The sequence below is a fragment of the Barbatula barbatula genome (assembly GCF_947034865.1).
Source record: "Barbatula barbatula genome assembly, chromosome: 18".
Taxonomy (NCBI): domain Eukaryota; kingdom Metazoa; phylum Chordata; class Actinopteri; order Cypriniformes; family Nemacheilidae; genus Barbatula; species Barbatula barbatula.
The window spans coordinates 11,309,807-11,333,615 of NC_136781.1; the positions used below are offsets into that span (position 1 = coordinate 11,309,807).

Sequence of the window (23,809 nt, forward strand, 5' to 3'; positions counted from 1 at the left end):
GACATTGTTATATCTATGTCTATATATTTTTGCGTTTGTGTGTGTATAAAGTATAAAGACTTCATTATATCGTCATCGGTTGTCAGGTTGCATTACGTCATGAAAGTGGGCGTGCTTAATGCGGTATACTGACAGGTACTTTTCCACCACATGACACCGCTCATTGGCTCAGATGTCAGACAACCCTCCCCCCCCCGTCGCTGTAAATAGGCTTGTCCGACTTGATGCGGCGCATCAAGACCGACACCAGGATGACATCGAAGTACCGCGAGAGCGATTCGAAAATCCATGCAAAGTTTGCTTTCGAATCGCTCTCGCGGTATTTTGACGTCATCCGCCTGTCGGATCTTGCGGCGCCGCCGCATCAAGTCGAACCTGCATAATTTTACTTCTGTAAGCTGATTGGCCAAGGCTCTGCTCTATTGCCCGCCTTACCTACGCTCTGGTTGGACGAGACCCCCGTGCCTGTGTCAGTCAACCGACTTTTCGCCCAGTGACACTGCAGCTGTGTGTCCGGACATGTAGAGCTCATAGCGGCTTGGCCTTTGTTAGCGAGTGGGTGAGAAGAACCGAGAAAGCAAGAGGAGCAGCATTCATGCACTTACAGAGAAGAAAATGATCATCTGTACTAAAAATATGGATTATCGCCTTGGAACTCAGTGCCATTTGGTTCAAAATCAGGTAACGTAACAAATAACACTTTAGTTAACACAATGCGTTACGTTTTCAGAGCAAACTGTAACTGTATTTAGACTTCTGGGCATGCAGTAAAGTTTCAAAGTTGACAGTCCGTTTGACAACACAAAACGTCGAAACGTTTTCCAGTGTGGTTTATTTATTCACAATAAAAAGGTTTATCGCATAGTTACGTCTCTTTTGTGAATATATATTTCAAGTCTTGAGTTCCTCTTTTAAATGAAAAGTGTCCTCCCAGGTAAGCCCCGTTATTTTCAATCACACATTAATGTCACGATTCGTATGAGATTAAAAAACTATTCGTTTGGGTATTTTTATTACAGTCGCTATCGTACTTTTCAACCAATGAATTGTGACCGTTCGCTTCGAGTTCCAGCTCGGCGTTTGTATCTGTATAACTGAACCTCTGACTGACATGTTTTGTAGTTCTGTTTCGCATTATAAGTACAAACTGTGAAAAAAAGCTGTGCAAATCCCATCTGTTTATAACAAATAATATGAGATGTTTAAAATACATTTTTCTTGGTGTCTTTCTATATCCCCAGTTCCTACTTCAGCTGCTCGTTGTTTTTATAACATAGCCTTTCGCATAATTGACTTACAGAGGTTTGCGTTTAAAAAACTCATTTGATGTTTCAGATGGATTTACTGCTGCATTCTGGAAGAATCTTAAAACCCTTGCTTTGGTGCAGAACGGGGGGTTGCTAAGCCATGGCTATAGACTTTATCAATGATTTAAAATCCTTTAATGCTAAAAACGTAATAGTTGAACCTTTGCAATAATTCTGGCGTGTTAAAAAGAAGTTGTGTGTGTTTAGTGTCCTTCTAGTCTGATAAATGTACGAGCCCTTTGTCAGCGTTGAGTTGCTTGAATCTCTTGTTTTGTACAAGACGGCAAATGAATCGGTACTGTAGATTCATCTAACTCACTGAAGTTATTGTGCCTTTAGTACTAAGCTTTTTTTTTATTATTTCTCTTCTCCTAGCAGCCCCAAAGCTGTTTCTAAGCATTTGTTAAAATGAATCTTGTCATGTCCGTGACGCTGTCGCTTTTCGTGTAGCGCTAACACACAAAGCCCCGTGAATACATACAACCATATAACGTGACAACGCGATCTATGTAACTCCGAGGGAAGATTAAACACGCATAAACACATTTTCATGGTTGGCTACTTAGATTTGAAGTGTTTTCTCTGCCTCCGGTTTGTGCGATGTGATGCTGATGTACTGCCAATCAAACTTGTTTTTCTCCTCATTCGCCTGCAGTACCTCCTGTAACCTGCGGGGGCGTGAGTGCGCTGCTCCGCATGTAAGAGAACAATAGAGGAATGCCATTTAAACATTTCTCTGGAATATGTTCTCGTTTTTCTGCCCATAAAAATCCCTCAGGCCTGTGCATGATTTGTTAGCATTATAAACAGGTGCCCGGCTTCTCTCAGTTGCCGCTGGTTCTTTTGTAATTTAAACATGTCAGTGTCTTTCCAAGCTCCTCTCATGTCTTTCATCAGGCCTTACACAAGGAAAGCTCATATAGTGCATGTTTTAGATTTGCTCAATTTGGGCAAGTAGCTCATCTGAATGTTATTGCAATACAATATGTACCGGTTAGTCTCGCTTATGTAGAATGATAGTTAACACAATAAACTTGCAGTCATATTGGCAAAGTGTTGGCAAAATAACCTTCCGAGAACTATAAGGGTTGTTTATCCTAAATGTGATTTATGGAAAACCTGTCTTTACGCATATTTTAGTTTGTTTCTCTGTGCGAGCTGTGCATGTCTCTATTCTTTATGTATGTCACACTGCCTTTCATCTGTCCGACTGTATCCATATGTGACTTGGTGTGTTTGTCTGTGTGTGTGTTTGCCATCAGGCCAGTTTCAGTCCTGGCCCGAGGTGCAGCTGGCAATTTTGTTCTTCCTGGCTTACAGGTTGGCAAGCCAAAATAGTGCCTCCTTTGTAGAGAGGAAGAGAACGATGGTTTGTGTAACAGACGTTGGGACATGTGCAAGTGTCAAGGATAGACCCCTCTAGGCCTTTTGAGAATGCAGATTGAATATCACATCTTGCTCTTATTCTGGACTCTATCCCTGAACTGATGCCTCCAGTCATTCAATGCCTCCTGTTTAGATCGTCCTCGAATGATAAAAGACTTGCAGTTGGCTGTTTTTCACAACATCGGTTTTATTTGGTTCTGTTAGGTGTATGACAAATGCTTTTATTGGATGTCTTTATGTGTTTGTGTTGTTCTGGTGTTTTTGTCTTTGGGCTGTTTGACCAGCTAGTAATATTCAAATCTCAATGTAAGGGTACACGCAAATATATTCAAATCCACAGTTTTGTTTGTTCATGACAAGTCACATGATAATAGTCATTTTTTGTAGTGATAACACCTTTTGATGCTGCTTTTCTGTGTTTCTCCTCTGGTTTAACTAACAAATGGTGTATAAATAAATTAAGAGGCCGGAGAAATGATCATTGTTTTTTTTGTCACGATTAAACCACACACGGCCTGATACATAGTGAGATGCTTTCTATGACACACTTCCCACGATATGATATATACAACAGTTAGAAAGAAATAAAACGTTTCTGAAGTTTGGAAGATATGATTGAGACAGTTGACAAACATGAATCATGATAAATTATGATCAACTTAAATTGGCACCAAGAAATGAAAGTTCAGCTGAATTTTAGGGGGACTCGCCAAGAGGATATGAGACTGACTTCCTGTTTCGTGTTGACTGTTGGTAAAGACATGTCTGTGCTTGTTACCGATGCTGATGAGACATCCTGTAGTGACAGAAAAGTGTCCAGAGTTTCAAAATAACCTTTCACTGTGACCATGATCGTGGCTCTTGCTGGTGTTATTCATGAACCTAATTTTCTCCGTCAAATTAGAGAAGTTTAGCTCTTGTTTGTTTTTCACACCGTTGTTGACAGCATCTGCTGCACTCTTTCATTGAGCTGATTCTGTGGGTGTGAGCGCATCTACCAGCCTCTCATATGACTTGCATTAGTCTCTAATTTCCCTCTGAAGTTTCATTAGTAGTTAATTGCAATGTTTTGTCTCAATCCCGAGTCACAGACTCCCCTGCTGTTACGACGTGGGTTTTTTGTCATCTTGTCAATACAGGCTTTATAAGCTCAACGCTGTATTCACCGCAATAGAATGTGGATTTTATCTTTATTTAGAGTTGTCTGTTTTTCTGGGTCACTGCTGATGAGTTTTGGGTGTTTCAAATAGGCTCAAAAACATTATATATTTACTAGGGAGAGTGCACTGTATTTGATGTGTTGTTTAAGGCTGACCTCTTATTGTTTTAATAGAATATGTCCAGAGGTTGACTAGGCAACGTGACGGTTTTCCTTTATACTTGGTTGACGTGGACAACGACGACAGGCAATGACCACTAGGCGACAGGGTCCAAGCGTGTGTTTCTTGTGTAACCAAGACAAGAGCCGAAGAAGAAGAGGCTCGTTTGAGAAGCACTAGCAGTGATAGCGGCAAGTAAACAGTCACTTTTGTTGCAGGTTGATATGTTAAATTCAGAAGAACAAATCAACAGTTTGGTTCCAAAATGAGATGACTCGAAAATCATGTTTTTCATCGTGGATTCCAATTACTATCAATCTAACTGCCGTTGATTTGTTTGGATTTAAGCCACAATACCAAAAAATACAGCTAACTAACAAAATAAGACACAAGAAACACATGATTTTTTAAATAAATAAAAAAAACCGAGTTATCTCATTTTGGAACTAAAGTCTTCAAATAATTACCATCGCTAATTCATTTGGAAATCCGCTATCGCTGAGTTTTTTTACCTGAGGGAGGGGTTCAAACAGACCAATCACAGCGCTTGAGATCCGCGCTGAGTTGACGCATTTTAACATTTTTGGAGAGGTGCACGTCATGCTACGCAGAGCTATGCACATCAGAGTTGGTCCTACGCATGCCCATAAATTAAAATTTAAGAGCCTTTCCCAGTGCATCAAAATATTAATGGTGTCCAACCAAAGTATTGGTTGTGTATAAAAATAGGTCACATCTATGCATACACGTCTATGTCAAATGACTTACTGTAATATTAGTCCATGGTATGTTTTGCTTGCAGATGTTTTACAATCCTCGACTGTTTCGCTCATACAGAAACATAGTGTAGCTTTCAGCACAAGTCTGACGTGGATTTCTTTGATAGTGAAGTGGGTCAGTGTCTTTGTTTGGTATCTCATCATTGCGCTGCCTATTATTACAGGTGGTTTCTTAAAATGACTCCTAAACTATCTGCTGAGTGAGTTGTTTGGTTTTAATAGGAAATATCAAGCTTTTCAGACCTTTGAAAACCTTAGTTACAGGGTTGACACATTTTCGAAAAGGTGTGCAAACCACTGTACCATCTCTGTATTGACACAGTTTGTGTGAAACTCCACAACAACTCTTTTTGAAAAAGAAATGGTCTCTTGCGCTTACACAAGTTTACATTCACCGAAGGCCTTAGTCGACGGTTCAAATGCGATGTTTATGATGTCCCACTGTAAGTAAAGCTAAAATATCTTAGTTGTCTCCTGCGCAGGATTGCCGTTTGTTTTTTATCTGTGCAACTGCTTTCTCAGCTGTCTTGTGGAACTATTTATAACCCTCTCCTTTCTGTCAACCCCATGTATGAAAAGCTACTGTAGGAAGGGAAGACCAATAGGTAGACATGCACAGAGCTTATGCTGACAGAATTCAACAAATACAACTTTCACACAGTTTTTATAACAGCTGCGGCACACACGTTTTTATCCTTACATTTCACCCAAAAAATACAATGCAATATATTAAGTATAGATTGCCATGAATTGGACCCAATGGGTTTGGCCCATGTCTACCAAATTGGCATCGGACGATGGCAACAGTGAAACATCGCGATAACATGGCACTGCGGCTTTATAAAGTGAGGCACATCTTGCACGGGCTGCGCAGAGACAAATCTTTATACAGTGCGAGTTATCAATTCAGGCATGTGTCCATTGTACAGCGCGAGCTGTATGTTAAATGAGGCTTGATTTGTATTGTTATGTTGATGTTATGTTTAATAAAGGAGTTAAAAAGTGAGGCCTCTTTATAAAACGCAAGCAGCGCAGACACGCGTATTCTTTATACAATGCAAGCTCCGCAGTTATAAAGGCAGGCTAGGTTGACCTGTACAGTGCAGGGTTTTATGACCCTTAGCCTTGTTCATATTTGTGAACAACACGATTTGCAGCTCGTAACACAGAGTAGCGAGGTTATACATATGTTGGTATCACAATGTCGGTGTTCTGTCGAATTGTCCTACCCTGTCAGAATTTCCTACCGCAGGGCAAAATTTACTATGATCTAAACCATATCGACAAAATAAACACGTAAAAATGAATTTACAGTGCATAATACCCTATCAAATTGTCCTACCAGTAATATGTAGAATAATGTAGAATGATTTAACAACGGAAATACCACAAAGAATACCACAATAGCACAATATCACATTGTCGTAGCAGTATAAAATTAATAGGCAGGATGATTTTACTGCGCAAAAAAATTACTATTGATAATATTGATGTGCAAATGCCTGTTATGACAATCTGAGGGCTAGGATGAAATTTCAGGACACCTGTTCAACATCGTCATGTCTATCAGCCATCGGCGATGAACGATGGCATCGTCTATCGGCCCCAACCCTAGGACCCAGGTGCTTATATTTTTAGTGTATGAAAAGCAACGATGCCTTATGTATTATTTAATGCTTTGTAATATATAACCCATGTATGATAATACATATTTTCAAATATGGCCCCTGACCATTTTTAAACCACCCAACATTGCCTTTTTGGCAAAACATAACCATTTTTTTCCCTCACCCACATGATGTTAACCATGCTTAGAGAACTTCCCCCGTCTTCTGAGCACAAATGAAGATATTTGGGGGACATCCGAGAGATATCCAGGCCTCCCTCATAGGTTTTGAGGGACCCTGAGGAAAGACATAAAGTCACCTGACAGCAATGTGATCGAATGCAAAGACAAATGGAAGTTATGATAAAAATCAAGCTTATTCCATCATAAACGGTATAATTTGAATGTAGTACTTTCACTAAGAGTTATGTTGCCTCAGGTCTGTTTTGGCCGGGGCCCTCAGTTGTCCCCCGTAACTATGTAACAGGATTTCAGTCAATACGTGACTACATTCATGTTTGTGTTCAGTCACAAGCCAATCGCTCCGAAAGTGTAACTGACCTCCTCCTCTCCATGACTCCAGTCGGCCCAACTGAGTAGCTGTTTACTCGAAGGAGCCACTACTGTCAAGGCTTCAGAAGACCTCTAACAGACACACAGCTGCACTTTCACGTGCCAGAAATAAGAGTCAAGATCCATTAACTGTTTTATTTTGATATCTTTGTTCTTTACTGTTAAATAATTTCCTTTCTTACTGGCAACTTTTGCGTTTAACCTTGTTTGTACAATTTTTCTTTTTTATTGAATCACAATATTCAGTGGGAAATATAATAAGCTGGGGTTTAAATTAATCTGATGGATGCTAAAAGAAGGCTTTGATGCTGTTTGGACATTTCTCCCAACCAAGCAGCCTCGATTTCATCATTATATAAGTTTATATGAAATAGTCATTTCATATACAGAGAAAGTAGAACATTTTGGTAAATGAATAATTTAGATATTTTTTAAGTTTTACTGGTTTTATTTGCTTCAGTTTTATGATTCAGCTTCGTGATTATTCTCCAGTTTGTCTCTGTGCTATTTCTCCCCAAGAATTGGTTTGTGTGCCAGGAGGGGAGTGGATAGGATTTTCATAATCCCACAGTCAGACACAAAGCAGGCCAAAAGGCACATGCACAGGGCTTCAGCTTTGCAGTCAGCGTTTTAAAGCACAAAGACATGAATCAGCAGATGTCTTACCTCCTTAACGCTGATTCTAGAAGCGCATCTGGAAATATCTTCGCCGCCCAATTTCTCTTTCTATAAGGTGTCTATTAATAAAAATAAGATTTGACTTCTGCCAGCCAATTTGATAAAGCGGTGCCTGTAACAGCGGGTATGGTGACCAGTGTCTGTGGATGTATTTTAAGCATCTTGAGGTGTGAGAGTTGGAGATTCAGGCCACAGACATCTGTCTAGTCAGTGTACTAAAGGAGGCCAAAACTGCAGTGGCCTGCTCCTCATGTGGAATGTCTATTAGTATCTCTCGATACCCACGAAAGAGGCCTTATGTGATTGCTGCTTTATTGTTTTAAAGCTTTTGTTGTGTATTTCTTAGGCACTTATGATGGATTGTCACTACAGTATAAAGTAAAAGCACAACATAGCTAACATGGATAAATCACATGTTTTTCAACACACTTTTATGATACTAAAATTTTATTATATCCAAAGGTATTGAAATCAGTATATCTAACAAATGATTACTTACACCAATGCACTTTGTATGGTTTTTCGAGCACCTTGAACAACCAGTAATGTCTTCAGGTTTTGAAGCCTACAAGTGAACCAACCTTTGTTCAAAAGCTTGCATCAATTCTGGGGACTTTCCACTGTTTATGAGTATCCATAGTAATGGTCTTGGTCCAGTAATATTGGTAAAAACATGTTTTTCCGTAAAATTTGGATACTGGTATCATTGAGAAAAAAACCTTTTATGTGTAAATTTATTTCAAAAACGAAATTACGATTGGTCCGCCAAAGTTAGAACCATACCTTGTTGCTTAGGAAATAACTTAGTTGCCGACCAAAATGGATTGGCTTAAGCATATAAGAGATAACAGGACCTAACCTGATTGGTAAAGGGCGGAGAACGCCCTCTGAAAATTGTGTAAAACTGTTGATGCAAAATACAGTATCATCAGATTGTTTGAGGACATCTCACTTTATTTGCTCGAGCAAATGAAGTTCAATTCTCTTGACACCTGGACATTCTGCGTTTTTAGACTGATTGTCCTCCACAATACCCAGGGAAGAGGACTTGTGTGTTTTCTGCATTTCTTTTGTTATGAAGCTATTTGAAAAATGTTTCTAGTGCACCTGTTAGGATTCATATCAAAAGTGTTGTTACATATATTGCCTCCATCTAAATTTTATTTTTTACATTCCTTGAATTCCAGCTTTATCTTTGTAAAGAAACAATTTCTCAATGTTTTTTATTTTGACAGGTGATGGTGACCTCTGAGAAAGACCTTGCTTCTCTGTTGCGTGTTAAGGCTTTGGCCAGCAGGGGGCGTCTGGACACGGTGTCTCAGCAGATGGCCTCTCATCCACAGTACCTGGAGAGTTTCCTGCGCACCCAGCACTACATCCTCTATATGGATGGCCCGTTGCCCCTGCCTTACCGCCATTACATTGCCATCATGGTAGGAGTATGGCACATACACAGACATTAAAATGGTGACTTACTATAACATTCAATAGTCACAGATAGGGTTGGGCGGAAGGACAGAATATTCTGTGACAGCAGAATAAAATGTCAACCATAAAATATTTTTCTATTCCGTGGAATGTAAATAAGTGGACCATAACAAATGAACAAATCAAATACTCTTTTGACCTTCTTTCGGTCTGTAGTTTCGTGATCCAGTCAGGCGCTTTCTCTCTCACCCGCAGTGCTCTTTCAGGGGTGCAGTGAACTGAGCGTGCTTATAAAAAAGCTTGCACGCATTTAAGAAGTCAGGTCGCTTTGTAACGCTCATAAAAGTTTTAATAAAGTTGAACTAAAGGCGAAAGTTGCGTTGAAATGCTGTGCAAAGACAAGCATTAGCATAAACAAAGTACAGACCCCATGAACACCAGTTTATAACACCAGTCATATACTGTACTCTCATTGTTTGTGCATATATTCATACTTCATTGCTATACATGTTATCTTTCTTCCTACTCTATACATATGATATAACCAGAAGATAAATATAAATACATAACTAAATTTGATATCTTTAGTAGGCTACATTTTCCTAACTTGCCTTCATTTTAACTGTTTTGCATACAAAAGAACTGTAATAAACGAATTAAGAAAGATTAGGCATAAAATATAGAATTAAAATAGGAGATTACCGTGAAATATTTTGATACCGTGAAATATTTTGATACTGTGAAATATTTTGATACCGTGAAATAAAACTATTCCGTGAAATAGTTTTTGGTCATTCCGCCACATGCCCAAGTGATATCTTGTTGATCTCTTCTTGCTATTTGATAAGACACATCAAGATCTCTACTTACAGATAGATTTTATGTAGTTGTTTTTTAAAATTGTGATGGATTGTTTATTTTTTAGGCTGCAGCACGGCATCATTGTAGGTACTTGGTGTCTTTGCACTCGGCTCAGTTCCTGCGTGTGGGCGGAGACCCTTCATGGCTTCAGGGGCTGGAGGCAGCGCCCCGGCGTCTACAACAGCTGGACCACATCAACAAGGTCCTGGCCCATCAACCCTGGCTTACAGCTCGCTCACACATACAGGTACTTGACATAAGCAATACATTTTTTCTCTGATGCAGTAAATGCTCATGTGTTTTTTGTTTATGTTTTAGAGTGTAGTAATGTTGCTAATTTGTGTATAATAGATGCTACTCAAAACAGGAGAGCAGTGCTGGTCTCTGGCTGAGCTGGTACAAGCGGTGGTTCTTCTTGCCCACTGTCACTCGCTTTGCAGTTTTGTTTTTGGTTCTGGTTCAGACCCGGACATTGCAGCCACTCCCAGGGTTCCTCACGGCACACCCCCCGGCTTCTGTCTCTGTGACGCTGCTAACGGCAACACAGCCCTTTCATCAGCCCCTGCTGCACCCACAGAAAAAACACAACGGCGAAGGGTACGGGAAGGGTCACTTTCACCTTATACATTCAGTTGTCAAATCCTTGGTGTCCATTCTTGATACTACACTAAAATATCATTTTAGTGTTAATAATTACTTGATTCAGCTAATAAACATTTAAAAAACTTACAGTAAAAAACAAAAACAATGGCAAGCAGTAGAACAATTATACAAATGAAATTAATATTGTAAGTTTACCAGTTATTGTATTTAACAGCTTAAGTTTTTTTATTTATTTTATTTAACAGAAAATAAATAAATCCGATATAATCAAAATTACATAAACACTTTGCAAACAATACAATCGTAAATTTAAAATAACTGCTAACAATATAAGTTGAAAATAATAACAGGTTGTCTCCAAAACATTTTTTCTTAATGACAGTTAACAGTTAATAGGAATACTGGCAAAACCTGCCTTGTTTGATTGGTTAACATTGTCTGTCGTTTTTTACAGTCCCTAGACTCCAGCTGTGAGGTCGCTTGCTTTCGAGAGCAAATCCAAAAATCTCAAGAGGAAAAGGAACGAAAAGGAGTGTCACAGACACTCCCACACGCAGGTATGACATAGCTGGCGTGTCATATAATCGTTGTTGTAAACAGGATGTGTAATTTGGGTGAAATATTTAGTTATTTTTAAGAATCTTTTTCTGTCTCTCCCTCGTGGAACCTCCTATTGAGGGTCTTTCGTAATCTGTCTTTCTCCAATTCAACCCCATAGTAGACACAGAGGAAGAGGAGGAGGAGATGTGCTCCACAGACCCCTCCCGCTTTGTTACGGATCCAGAATTCGGCTACCAGGAATTCACCCGACGGGAGGAGGACCATTTCCAAGTATTCCGAGTGCAGGTGGGGACAGACTTTATATTGGGTGTCACCAACCAAATGCTGGACAGAGCCAACGGTTTCTAAGAGTCAGAATAACAGCTAGCGTCCACCCTCTTATGACTGTCAAAACCTTAAAAGGAAGCTTTGTACCTCTGACCAGTCCTCTCAGATGTCCATATCATTCAAGCAGGCTGTGTGCTTTAAATTGGGTGTATGTCTGTATGTTCTAAAGTTAGCAGTGCCAAAAATATATGATATTTTTGTTTTTGATTCGTTGTATGTACAGGACTACTCGTGGGAGGATCACGGCTTCTCGCTGGTAAACAGGTTGTACTCAGATATAGGCCACTTGCTAGACGAGCGGTTTCGCAATGTGGCTTCCCTCCCTTTCCCTCATAGCCCTGACCTCAAAAGAGCCATCTGGAACTATATTCATTGCATCTACGGCATAAGGTAAAATGTGATTTTGTTGTTTGTATTTGGTTTGGTGAAAGTGTCAGATTGCATTTCAATGAAACATAAACATTTAATGCAATAAAGATGATATCAAGAGACCTGGCTCTGAAATGAAAGACCTTGTAATACACTCCTACATTCAATTTCCTGTGGCTAATAGGTCCGTTATTAAAATCAATCATCTTTCAGGTATGATGATTATGATTACGGGGAAGTTAACCGATTGATGGAGCGTGGCATGAAACTTTATATAAAAGCCGTTGCCTGCTATCCCGACTCCAGCAAGACCCCTCTGTGTCCACTCTCCTGGGCTCCTGTCAAAGCTTCAGAGAAGGTGGTTTTCTTTTCTTACCTTCATTCCTGTCCAACTTTTCTGTCTACACGTTTGTACCATCTGTCTTTCATTTACACCTTGTTATGCTTCTAGTTGTTAGATGCTGTTATATGTCTTTAAAGTATACCTAACCATACAACAACACTCCATAATCATAGTTCTGTTGTTTTTTCCACTTGTAGGTCCATGTAAATGTATTGGTGATGGAGGCACGTCTGCAGGCTGAGCTGCTGTATGCACTCAGAGCCATCACTCAATACATGATCGCGTAGGACACAAGTATTTAACACCACAGAGAGACAGTGTGACACAATCGCATGGGACAATAGAGGAAAGAAGAAAATCAGACGGAGAAGTAATACGAACAGAGGCATCGCGAGATCTATCTCGTCTGTATGTGTTGTGTCTGTGATATATGGCGAGTTTACTGGGGTGACACAAGGTACTGCTGTGAAACATTTCTTTGCCAAAGGAGAAACTTTAGGGAAAAAGGTGCAAAGCAACCTTTCTTGTCATTTCTGCATGTTTTCCCTCCTGCTTTGTTTCTATAGTGTTTTGTGAGTGTACTCTTCATTTTCTACCTTTTTTAGTATCATTATCTCGGATTGTTAATGTGCAATTATTTTTATTCAGTTGTTATTAATATTTTCCTCTTTATTGGTTTGTTTTTGTTGTTGCAATTCAATTGAGATGGAAGTGTCCAACTGTTTGATTCCAAGGTATCGAAGTTTCTTGGAAGGGTCTTAGCCAATTGAGTCACTGTTTACAGGATATGAGTGAGAGGACAAATGTGTTTGCTTAACATGGCTTTCATATGTTATATGTTCAACAGTGAGATCAGAGCAAAATTTAACAAAGGGTATGAAAATGCCTGTTACTTTGGTTTTAATTAGCACTTTTAAGACAGAATGTACGGTAGATTATCTCCATAAGCTTTATTCGGCACACAACTTGTCCAAGTAGCATTTTTTACTCATTTAGATTAGATGATGATGAGTGCGGATAATCACGCCTGTTACATAGGCGCTATAAACATAGATGTGGGTACATTCATAGGTTTTATAACACCTGGTCTAATTATTTATCTCAAACTTTACAATGGCAAGGTTAAATTTGGACACATTCAAAATGCTTAAATTGCATTCAGATTTTCTTTATTTGGACTCTCATGGCAGACAATCTATTAACCTGTACTATAAAGACTGCCCAGTTAACACACTAAATAATTAAACTCCCTTACGTTATCTGCGAAATACACATTAAATGTACCTCTTCTATTTATACCATTAGAAACTATCCCACTGAGTGATTTGTCAATGATCACTGATAACTACGAAATATTGTGCGGACATAAATTGTTGGTATGAAGTATATACCTAATTGGGACTTTTCTTTTTTAAATAAGAAGTCACCATAAAATGTACGCGAGTAGACAAGCATTCAGATATGCTTATGAAAATGTGATTTTAATATTGACATGCTGGTGTAGATCAAATGAAGGACTTGTGTTGTGACAGAACTATTTTGTCAACTTTGTCTTTCTAATGCGAATGGGTTCACAGTCAGCCCATCTGCACCGTTTGTTCTTTACTTTGCACTGAAACTTTTGCACGTATACCAAGTGTGATCGAAATGCCTCTTTGCAGCTCTTCATTACAAATGTTTTGGAGAGGCATTGATCCCACTGATGCCATGAATGTTGGGAAGGCCAATGACCTGTACTGTGTTAAACTCATGGCTAGCTGGTTACGAAAGTTGGCGAAAAAAACTTGGGCACCACCTTTGGTGTTTCTATGTGTGTTAAACATTGCATTATGTTTATTCACGTCCAAGTGTCTTTTTTTTGGGGGGGGGGGGGAAGATGATGATGATGAGGGTGTTTACTGGTTTCATCAGAAATTTGTACAGAACTCATACAGGAGCTGTTGACTCGTAGCTCATCAGTATGACTACACTAGATTAGTTTCTGAACTAAACCTCACGCTACTACATGAACAGTAATTCAAGCTGGGATTGGAGGAGGAAGTGTTCTTTATCAAAGCCTACTGACAGTAAACACCAACAACGTACAAACTGCTCCAACAACGGCGTTTTTTGTGGAGCAGAATAGGACTGCTGAATGAATGTCCATTCTATCTTACGCAGGGGCGTAAGGAGTGTAAACGCTTGTTCTTGAATGGCAGTCTGCCACATCCCTGAGATGTAGACTTCCACCTCAGCTGGAGGACGGAACGAACGAGCAGGGCATTTGCCAAAATGTTTATTTACCACGTAAATGTAGGAACTATAAAAATTTAAATGACCAAAAAAAGAAAAAAAACTTAAAAATGAGCAAAAAACTTTTGAAATGTGAAAGCTTATTTTTTCTATAAAGATATGCAATATCATTGCTGTGTCATGTTTTTATTCACAGATTAACAACAAACTCCTATTTGTTTATCAGGTGTAGTGATTTAGGTTGGGTGTGCAGTTATGGTTCATGCTTTTGGATTTGTGTTAAAAATCTGGAGCTAGAAACTTGTGAGACTTCTCCATCTAGTGGCAACCTCCGTGCATATTTCACATCCAACAGTATTGCATTGGTTACTCATTGGTTACTAGGGGGCCTCAATATGACTTAAAATGATTTAAAACAAGCTATAAAGATCCAGTTATGTTTTTTTGTAAAACAATATACGTATTTCTAGCCGTGCCAAGTTCAAGAATGTTATTGGGTTGGAATGGGTGTCTATGTGGTAAACCATAGCACCGCTTAAATGTCGAGGTTCGCATTATATTAATTAATTTAATAGATTTGGGATGTCTGCATAATTTAACATGCCTGATTTAATTGACCCAGCCTATTAGCAAAGACTTTCAAGTTGGACTTGGTCAGAAAATGTTAATGTGTTGGGGAATGCTAGGACTGGGAAACTTTATTAAGGTAATGCTTGTGTGCCTGGGAATGGCATATGACTGCATGATACATACAATTATAAAGTTACCACTTTAAGTCCAGTGAATAAAATTAGAGATATCTAGCGATGAGGTTTTAAATTCCAATCACTGGCTCACTCTACCGCTCTCTTTCCAAGAACTGACAACAGAAGTTTTCACATCTTGGCTTCTTTGCTGAAGGATATAACGTATTTACGAAACGCGCTGTGATGAGCAGTTTGTCCATTTAGGGCTACTGTAGAAACAACATGGTGAATTCCATGTAAAGGTACCCGCGGTGTATGTAGATAGTAGTATCTCATTCTGAGGTATTAAAAACAAAACGCTTCACCTCTGAAGACACAGTAATGTATATTATATTGCATTTCTGTCAATAGATCCTGCAAACAATTACACACTGAAGTTTTAACTATGTTCCCTGCATTGAATGACCTGCATCTGTGCGAGACCAATTGAACACTGAATGAACAAAACAGTCTGAGTTAAACAAATTAGGTTTATTTCTATTATGCTGAACTGATTTTAATGACCTCTGGCTAACAAAGTAAAGGGGGACAAAATAAATTGATCAAAAAAGCAATGAAGTACATACATTTTATTGGTTATGCACAACTCGTCAGTCTTACATACTGCCATAACCCAAAACAACGATAAAAACAACCAATACCAATAACTACAGTTTTGTGTTATCAATTGGGATATTACGCGAAATGAAAACCTACAAGAACTAAAAACAATACTAAAGATAAATGAAAAGGAAGGCTAATATCAAACAAGGAAAGTAATAAAGAGTGATTTGAAAAGAGGGAAGGTGTGGAATTTCCTGCATTTCATGCAGTGGCCCTTTAAAATGAATCTTTAACCCCAAAATGAGAATTCTGTCATTGCTTAATAGCCCTCTCATCATTTCAGACCTGTATGACTTTCTTTCTTTCCTCTGCAGAACACAAAAGAAGATATTTTGACGAACGTGTGGCGGTATACACATTCACTTCTATTGTAAGGACACAAAAACCAATGCAAGTTGGTCGGTTATTAACATTCTTCAGGAATAAAGTCATACATGTTTGAAATGATGAGTGTGTAAATGATGTCAAGAATTTTCCTTTTTGGGTGAACTGTCCCTTTAAGTTGTCCTGGTGGAGCCAATACATTATTTAACATTACAGCCAATTCTTTGAACAAAACTAAGCCAAGCTGTCAAGCCTAGAAATCCAGTTCTGAATGAAAACTTTGTATCCAATCAAGTACATTGAGAAAACGTCAAAGCTGACCGCCAGCACTTGGGTTTTCTGAAAGCTGTACCATGTGTTTTCAACTATCACTTTGAAGAAGCTACACTACACAAACACGAGAAACGGTATGAGCACATTAATGTAAACGTTTGATTGAATTTAGCCTGAATCATCAATTGTTATAACAAATCATGCTGAAATCATTCATGAGGTGCATTGTTACCTCATTTGTGGCGAGAAGGCGAAGCCCCTCCCTCCCCATTCACAGCTTTATAATGTATATAAAACAGAGTTTGGGAATTAAAATATAGGTACATTTCTCATACTATTCTACATCAAGAAATTAAGATGTGTTGCATAAAATTATTAAAGGCCCTGATGTCAATATGCACCAATCCAATATGGCCCTCTTTAGTTGTTATTTAATATCTAGCACCAATGAATAGGAGAAAAATTATTCCTCTGTACGGAGAGAGTGCTTTAGCAAATAATATACTCAAACCATTACATCAATCTATTAAACAAAAACTCAATATACAAAAATCTTAAGAATGCTGGTTTAAAACAGTGTAATTTATCTAAACAAATTAAAAACACAAAGTCAACCCTTGTACTAAAGAAAAAGTATATGATTAAACAAAAAGGGCATTAAAACCTTATGATCTGCTTTGCAGCAACATGCTATAGTGTTCATTGGCAGTTAACAAGTGTTTGTAGGAATTACAAATGCATACATTGGATAAATCTCATAATAAACTGCAACATTAGATATATTTCTGCAATGTTAAAAAAATCTATGGTGATGTTGGCTTGCATAAATGACTCATAATTTAGAAAAGGCCATGAGCAATGATGTTATAACATGATTATCTCATTGCTTCTCTTCAGAAGTTGTTTTAACTATTATTTTTTTGTAACCCTGAGAGTGAAACATTGCATTAATCATTTTCAGTTGGATCAGTTTTGCTTTCTGAGATGAAATCAGCTACATTGCTTTTAAATTAAGAACTTGTAATGCAAGCAAAACTTAGATTTTCCTTCTTTTAGCACAATCTGTGATCACAAATCAATGTTTTTAGAGCATGGTTTTATACACTCATGCAATCAATCAATTTATAATTAATATTTGTAAAGCTTATCTGTACTGCTGTGCTCTCTCTCTCTGACATGCAGTTCTTAGTGTTCCTTTGGTTATGTATAAAATCTACATGCATCTCATCTTTTACAAAAATAAAAGATTACATAGAAAATGACCGTTAAAAATGATCTGTAATATTTTTTGCTGATTCGTAAAAAAAGCACATTAACAGCATGTTTTCTTATTAGTATCTTTCACCAATAACATTACAATTTTAATTGATTATATATATATATATATATATATATAAAACAAAAGGTGAGTAGTGCTGTTTATGAAAAACTGATTGATAAAATAACTTTGCCCCTTGCCTTTAGTACACAGTCAATATACCATAACGTACACATTATTAAAGCCTTACTCTTCAAGATTTTTCACCACACCAATACCATAAAAATAACATGCGCCTCCACATAAATGAAATGATTCAGCATAACCTTAAATTCTGTGTCAGTGTGTTGGAATCAAGTTTTGGGAGTATTAAACATGTTTGCACACAAAAACACATACATAGACCCCTTTGGGCACACACACAAATCCTAAGCTATTGCATTCTGCAAAAGGGCACTCGATTTCCAACGATAACACTATACTATTTCACCTGTTGGCAGGATTTAAATGCATCAAAATGCCCTGTGTAAAATCACATTTCTTCATACTGTTGTCATCACAATCAAAACACTTAAGAGCAGACAAATCATTCAATGATCAGCATCTACTCTTTAGTACAACAGAGAAAAAACACCTTCTTGAGAGCAGAGGTCATAAATGCCAAACTAATATTAAATGGAACACCAGCATCGCCAAACCACCTTGAAATCTTTCAGCCCCCTTCACGTAAAAGGTGTGCCTGTGTCGTACCGCTGAGAGAGTACTTTCAGAGCCCATGGGGCTGATCCTCTGTGAGACCATTGCCATTTAAGAGGTTCTGATACATGAAGAGGATTCATATTGTTCTCAACAATCCTGTGGTGCCATGTTGAGTTCCTCTGAGTGGGTCTGAGATCAACAGCCACATCATGTCAGCTGTGTAACTGTCAAGTCATACTAGAACAGTAAGACTGCTCGACATCTCAGCTGCTGATCAACAAACGAGATTTTCCGCCGAAAAAGCTGCATTTTCATTCTCCTTGACTGAATGAGTTGTATTTTTCATAATGAAGAACTTGAGTACCATCTCTGTCTCACACTACTCTGGTGTCACTCATCATTTGCATTACTGTAATAAACACAATTAGTTGTTTATTAGTTGTGCTTGTTTAGTCTCGGTTGTCTCACAATTGGCCTAGACAACTCCAAAAAACTGCAACTTTCAAAAAAGTGGTTGCACATAAAACACAAAAGAAGAAAATATGTTTCAAGACCATGTTTGGTCTGTCCAACAGCACATTCTTCAAGTTGACGTTGGCACTTAAAATGTATGAGGTTCTTTCGTCAACTGGTTTGAAAAGATCTGACACAAGACTTTTTGGCCAAGTTAGCCAAAGCAGTGTGTGTGTGTGTGTTTGAGGTACAGTGGCATATGCAGAGGCAAAACAATTAGACTGTCCATTTTTGTATTCCTGGATGAGGACTGTCCTGTGAATAAGAAAACAATGATAAATGCATCGAGAAACAAAACGTAACATACATGCATTACACACAAAAATCAAAAGCAGAACAGAAATTAAATGAAAACAATTGCTTCAGAGGACATTACCTGTTTTTATGTTTCATATCAGAATTAGCTGGGTACCCAGTTGTGGGATGAATTTTGTGTGGTTGCTGGCCCGGTACAACCCTGTCCACCCTGCATGATGGGGTCAAAGTTAAAGTCGACCAAATCTCCATCCATCAGATCGCTGTTTATAATGTATTCCACGTCACAGTCCAGGTTTTCAGTGAACATCTCAATATCCAAGTCTGTAGGCAGTCGATCCTGGGGAGCCATAAAACAGGGTGGTGTCGAAAATTGGCCCAATCCTTGCAGACCTCCATTCCCACCAGGTAACGTGACAGCTCCGTGCTGCAGAAGCCCTGGCACGTGATGCTGGGTCTTTACGGTTGCGAGCTGTGGCAGCTCCTGGTTAATGCATGAATGCATCATTGCGAAGCTCATCTGTGAGTGCTGAAGTTGGGGTTGAGGCTGGAGAGACATTTGTCCCACAGCGTTTGTGTCACTGCTCTTACTCAACATCATTTGACTTGGCTTGGTCTGGTTGCTTGAAAGAGATCCCCCGAGGGCTAAAAGGCCTCCTTGACTTGGCATGAGAGGATCCATTTGGGTCATCATGACTTCGCTGGGTGGGGGTGAATCAGAGGTAAGAAGAGCCTCGAGGCTGGAGGGAACATGAGGACTGAAACCACCATGGGATCCAGGACCAGACAGAGGGCTGAAGAGCGAGTTTCCGAAGTTCGAAGGGCTCAAGCTGGATCCGCCGCTTGTGTTTTGCGGCCCTGGCGGAGTAGATCCTTGCGATGCCTTTGATGATGACAGCTGTCTAAATGGAGTAAAGCTGGACCCTCGAGGCAGCAGTGTGGATGCAGAAGGCAGCGGCTGAGGAGGAGCAGGAGGGGCTGTGCTTGGGCTTGCACCCCCTTGCTGACCCGTCATCAAAGTAAGCCCGTCGATCAAGTCCAGTTCTTCCATGAGGGTCTCGGTTAGAGTCGGAGGAAGATTACCTGCAGAATAACCCCCCAGGAGACCGTCCTCGGGTAATTCATCTTCGTCCTCCTGCCCCGTGGCGATAGGAGAAAGCCTGCCACTAAGAGTGCTGGCATTAGAGCTTGTGCGAGGCCTGAAACTCGTCCACATGTCAGGGTCATCCAGGCTGCCGCGAGAGGAGGGGCTGCTGCTGTTCACCCCCCACTTTCCAAACTGGCTCTGAGGTCCAGGACTGTCTGCACCACTGTTGCCAGAAACACCCTCACCCTGCATCGCACCAGGGGAGCCTCCGATCCCAGACGTTCCAGTCTGCTTTTTAGTTTGTTTTGCCCGCATGCGACTTTTAAGCAGTTTACTGCTGTTGTCCATCGAGGCGGCACGGCGGCGAGGAGCCTTCCCGGTCTTCCCCCCCTCCGGGTTTAGCATCCACCAGGAACTTTTCCCTGTCGACTCATTGTGCACTCGTAGGAATTTGTTATGGAGCGACAAGTTATGGCGAATGGAGTTCTAAGTAGAGAAACAAAAACGTAATAATAGTAACAAAAAACAGGATTTTAAATAAAATACGAGATGTTATTACAACGTTACGGCTAAAACCAAAATTATATTAGGAATTATCATATTCAATACCTTCCATCCAGCAGAACTGTTACTGTCTCCCTTATCCTTAAAATACGGAACCGTTTTCACCATCCAGTCGTAAATCTGAGCCAGAGTTAGTCGTTTCTCTTGCGAGTTTTCGATGGCCTGGCTGATCAGCTCCGCGTACGACTGGTTACCCCAGGCATTACGTCGGGAAGTGCCTTTTCTAGGCGTAGCCCCGCCCACTCCCGTGAGGACTCCTCCCTCCGACACCGCAACTTTATCAGGCTCCGATGTGGTTGGCTGAGGGTCGTGTTTATCTTCCTCGGTGGGCGGAGTCCCGGCGGCAGATTCGGAGCCGTCCGTCCCGCCCGTTTTGACAGCTGAGATGTCGGGTCTAGGCAACGGCCATGTACATGACCTCGGTCGGCTCTGCGGCTCAAAATCTGGGTCAATCGGGGGAACGTTTTCTTCCTCCATTATGTGATGAAATCCAGACAATTTTTATAGAAGACTTGATATAAATGAACGTGTTCTGTGGATTAGTGGAGTCACTTTTTTTCACGGACGATTGAGGTATTTTATCTCACCACAAGTTTATCGTAGTGCCCAAATTTAACCGCATTAGTCAAAGGGTAATGGAGCGAATTCACAATAATCTAAACACACCAATATAGCGTCAGTTAATCCTCACACGAGAGATTAAAGGGGCCAAATAATCTCTTTAATAATAACTAACATAAAGCTTCTGATGTGCCAAACGAGGATGGGGGGGTCCCTTTGTTTATGTAGAAAGAACAAAGGAAATTCACAACACTATCACTACATCAAAACAGCTGGATTGGTAGCAGTACGTATTGACACAAAAAAATTAAAACAGGAGACTACGGAGTGACAAATAAAACGTCTGACAAGCTTTGCTTTAGACAAAAACGTTTAAAGAGACAGAAAAATCGCTAAATCCAACAATTCTCAGGTGCGCTTAAATAAGTAGAATTGCAAAACCAATAGGAACATACGGCGTAATTGTTAAAAATAACCCCATCCCACCGTTTCCTATTCTAGCAGCGACGCTTGATTGGATTTCGCAATTAGAGATTACACAAACATGCTTATTTCCACAAATAGCGACGAACCACTTTACCATGAGAGCATCACGTCGTCCGCCAATCAAACGTGTAAACTACGTGTGTTTCTAGCGTAATTACCACACAATGTAATAATACTGCCCTTTTAAACGTAACTTATTCAAGTGAATGGGAAAGCTGCCTGTCAAAGTCAACTGACCTCCTGTCATAATATCATTGAGTTAATCAGGATTCATCGAGTTACAAACATAAAAAACCTAAGGTGTAAAACGGGCTAAGTGCATCTCAAGTGTCCACAACACAAATCCTTTGAGTTGGATGAGCGAAAAATGTATAATTTGAAAAGCCGGCGAAAAAACGCGCATTCATTTAAAATGTCACAACGCTCAAAATGTTACATTAAAAAATACCAAATAAAAGTCTTACAATGGTGCTCGTTCGTAATGGGTTGTTTTAGGGCTTTACCATACGAAACAAACATCTGTGTTATTGTCGTTCAAGTTTGCACGGTCCTCCACGCTGTGTGCTGGCGCGTGTCACCATCTGCCATGTTTCTCGAAGACGCAGCTACACACGATGCTCACGCGGGCACAGCTAAGCCGAATGTGTCCGCCCGGCAGAAGTCATCCAAAATCACAAAACAGTCGATGTCCACCTTAGTCCTCGAACAGACAAAATGTTATTGCTCGTCTACTTCCTGAATTTAGCCGCCAGCTCGTCGGCCTCCGGGACAAAACTCGAAGCGTAGTTTTACTACGGAGAGAGTAACTAGATGGCCACCTAGTTAGCCAACTCAGTTTTTATGAGTTAAAAAGCCTCCGGTGAAAGTCGAAGAAACCAGCATATCTTTGATAACCCGTTCGTCTGATAGATTTAACACTTAATCGTTTCCCTTGTGCTGTTAACAGAGATAGTCCAACGTCTATTCTAGCGCTTTCTTGTTTTGTTTTGACTCGAGGCGAAGACTCCCTTCTGACGTCTGTTTACCACTGCCAGACAACGCGTTCTGCGCATGCGTCACAGGGATTGACGGGAATTGCAGTTGGTCATGTGACGGGTTATCCTGATGCCGTATATACGAGCGAACCGGGATTTCGAAAAAGTCTGAGCACGCGAAATAGTTGTTAAGCTATGGATTATTAAATTGTATGTGCGTGAGAGATAGGGTTTCTGGGGTTGTGAAGGGTTTTGTCATTTTAAGGCGCAGGGTAAGCAAGTGAATCCTTGCGAGAACTGGAGTGGAATAGCTGTGCGCAAGATCCTCCGAGCCCTCGTGACCCATGTGGTTGTTGTAGAAAATTGCGATCTCATTTCTTAATTAAGATCGAGTGGTTGAACGCTATTGTGATCTTAGATGTTCACTTCAGAATGTCATTGTAAGAAAGGAAAATCAGAAATTCCAGTATGTTTGGGTTACTTTTACGGATGGACTGCTTTGGTTTTCAAATTAAGTTGAAGGAAATTTTTTTTTTGCCTGTTGTGGAACCGCCTATGAATTTAAAGTAGATATACCATCTGATAGTGCGTCGTTCCTTCTAGTTCAGCTGTTGCTGGTCATTTGAAAACCATCAGTGTCGCTACATCAGGGAGCAGGTCTGCGATAAGGACTACAATTCCCACAGGACCTTATATAAGGCATTAACCCCTTTCCTAGAATTGCAGTGGGCGGTCTAGAATACATTGTATGATGCAACTCCTCAGTCTTTAGTGTTAACATATAATGGGGCTACAATCTCCCCTCAAGAAAGAACTTTGATTTAATTTTAAATGTATGACATTTTTTGTCCGGAAATACCATTGTAATAATTTTTTTTATTCCTAGGCATAATTCTTAATTAAGCGTATCATTCTTCTTGCAGCTTAATCTAAAGGGAAATTCTATGTGCTTTTTAGTTACCCCTTTGGTGTTTTATCAAGAGCTGGGAGAAACTCAGGCACTATAAGTACTTCAGCTGATAAGTTGTAGTGGTTTATGTATTATTCATTACTTGTAAAATCATTATACATGAATAGTTTTATATATAGTTGCT

At 39.7% G+C, this 23,809-nt stretch overlaps 2 protein-coding genes across 2 annotated transcripts; one reads left to right on the forward strand and one right to left on the reverse strand.

The window, feature by feature from the left end:
* The first annotated feature begins 448 nt into the window (after nucleotides 1–448).
* sesn4 (sestrin 4) lies at nucleotides 449–14,542 on the forward strand. Its single transcript, XM_079480204.1, has 9 exons — nucleotides 449–681; nucleotides 8,884–9,081; nucleotides 10,002–10,184; nucleotides 10,289–10,534; nucleotides 10,995–11,097; nucleotides 11,259–11,386; nucleotides 11,652–11,818; nucleotides 12,011–12,155; nucleotides 12,338–14,542. The coding sequence occupies exons 1-9, from the start codon at nucleotides 616–618 to the stop codon at nucleotides 12,425–12,427; spliced, it is 1,326 nt and encodes a 441-aa protein (XP_079336330.1). The 5' UTR covers nucleotides 449–615; the 3' UTR covers nucleotides 12,428–14,542.
* Nucleotides 14,543–17,770: 3,228 nt separating this feature from the next.
* On the reverse strand, nucleotides 17,771–22,739 carry foxo4 (forkhead box O4). The gene is made up of 3 exons (XM_079480031.1): nucleotides 20,740–22,739; nucleotides 19,165–20,616; nucleotides 17,771–19,043 (listed from the first exon to the last, which is right to left on the reverse strand). The coding sequence occupies exons 1-2, from the start codon at nucleotides 21,169–21,171 to the stop codon at nucleotides 19,189–19,191; spliced, it is 1,860 nt and encodes a 619-aa protein (XP_079336157.1). The 5' UTR covers nucleotides 21,172–22,739; the 3' UTR covers nucleotides 17,771–19,043; nucleotides 19,165–19,188.
* Nucleotides 22,740–23,809: the final 1,070 nt, after the last annotated feature.

Excerpts from the sequence above, each read along its gene's own strand:
- sesn4 (XM_079480204.1), top strand. The coding sequence starts at position 616 with ATGATCATCTGTACTAAAAATATGGATTATCGCCTTGGAACTCAGTGC. Across the intron at positions 11,387-11,651 it reads TCCAAGTATTCCGAGTGCAG|GACTACTCGTGGGAGGATCA; the intron begins GTGGGGACAGAC and ends TTGTATGTACAG. Across the intron at positions 11,819-12,010 it reads CATTGCATCTACGGCATAAG|GTATGATGATTATGATTACG; the intron begins GTAAAATGTGAT and ends ATCATCTTTCAG.
- foxo4 (XM_079480031.1), bottom strand. The coding sequence starts at position 21,171 with ATGGAGGAAGAAAACGTTCCCCCGATTGACCCAGATTTTGAGCCGCAG. Across the intron at positions 20,617-20,739 it reads ACAGTTCTGCTGGATGGAAG|AACTCCATTCGCCATAACTT; the intron begins GTATTGAATATG and ends TTCTCTACTTAG.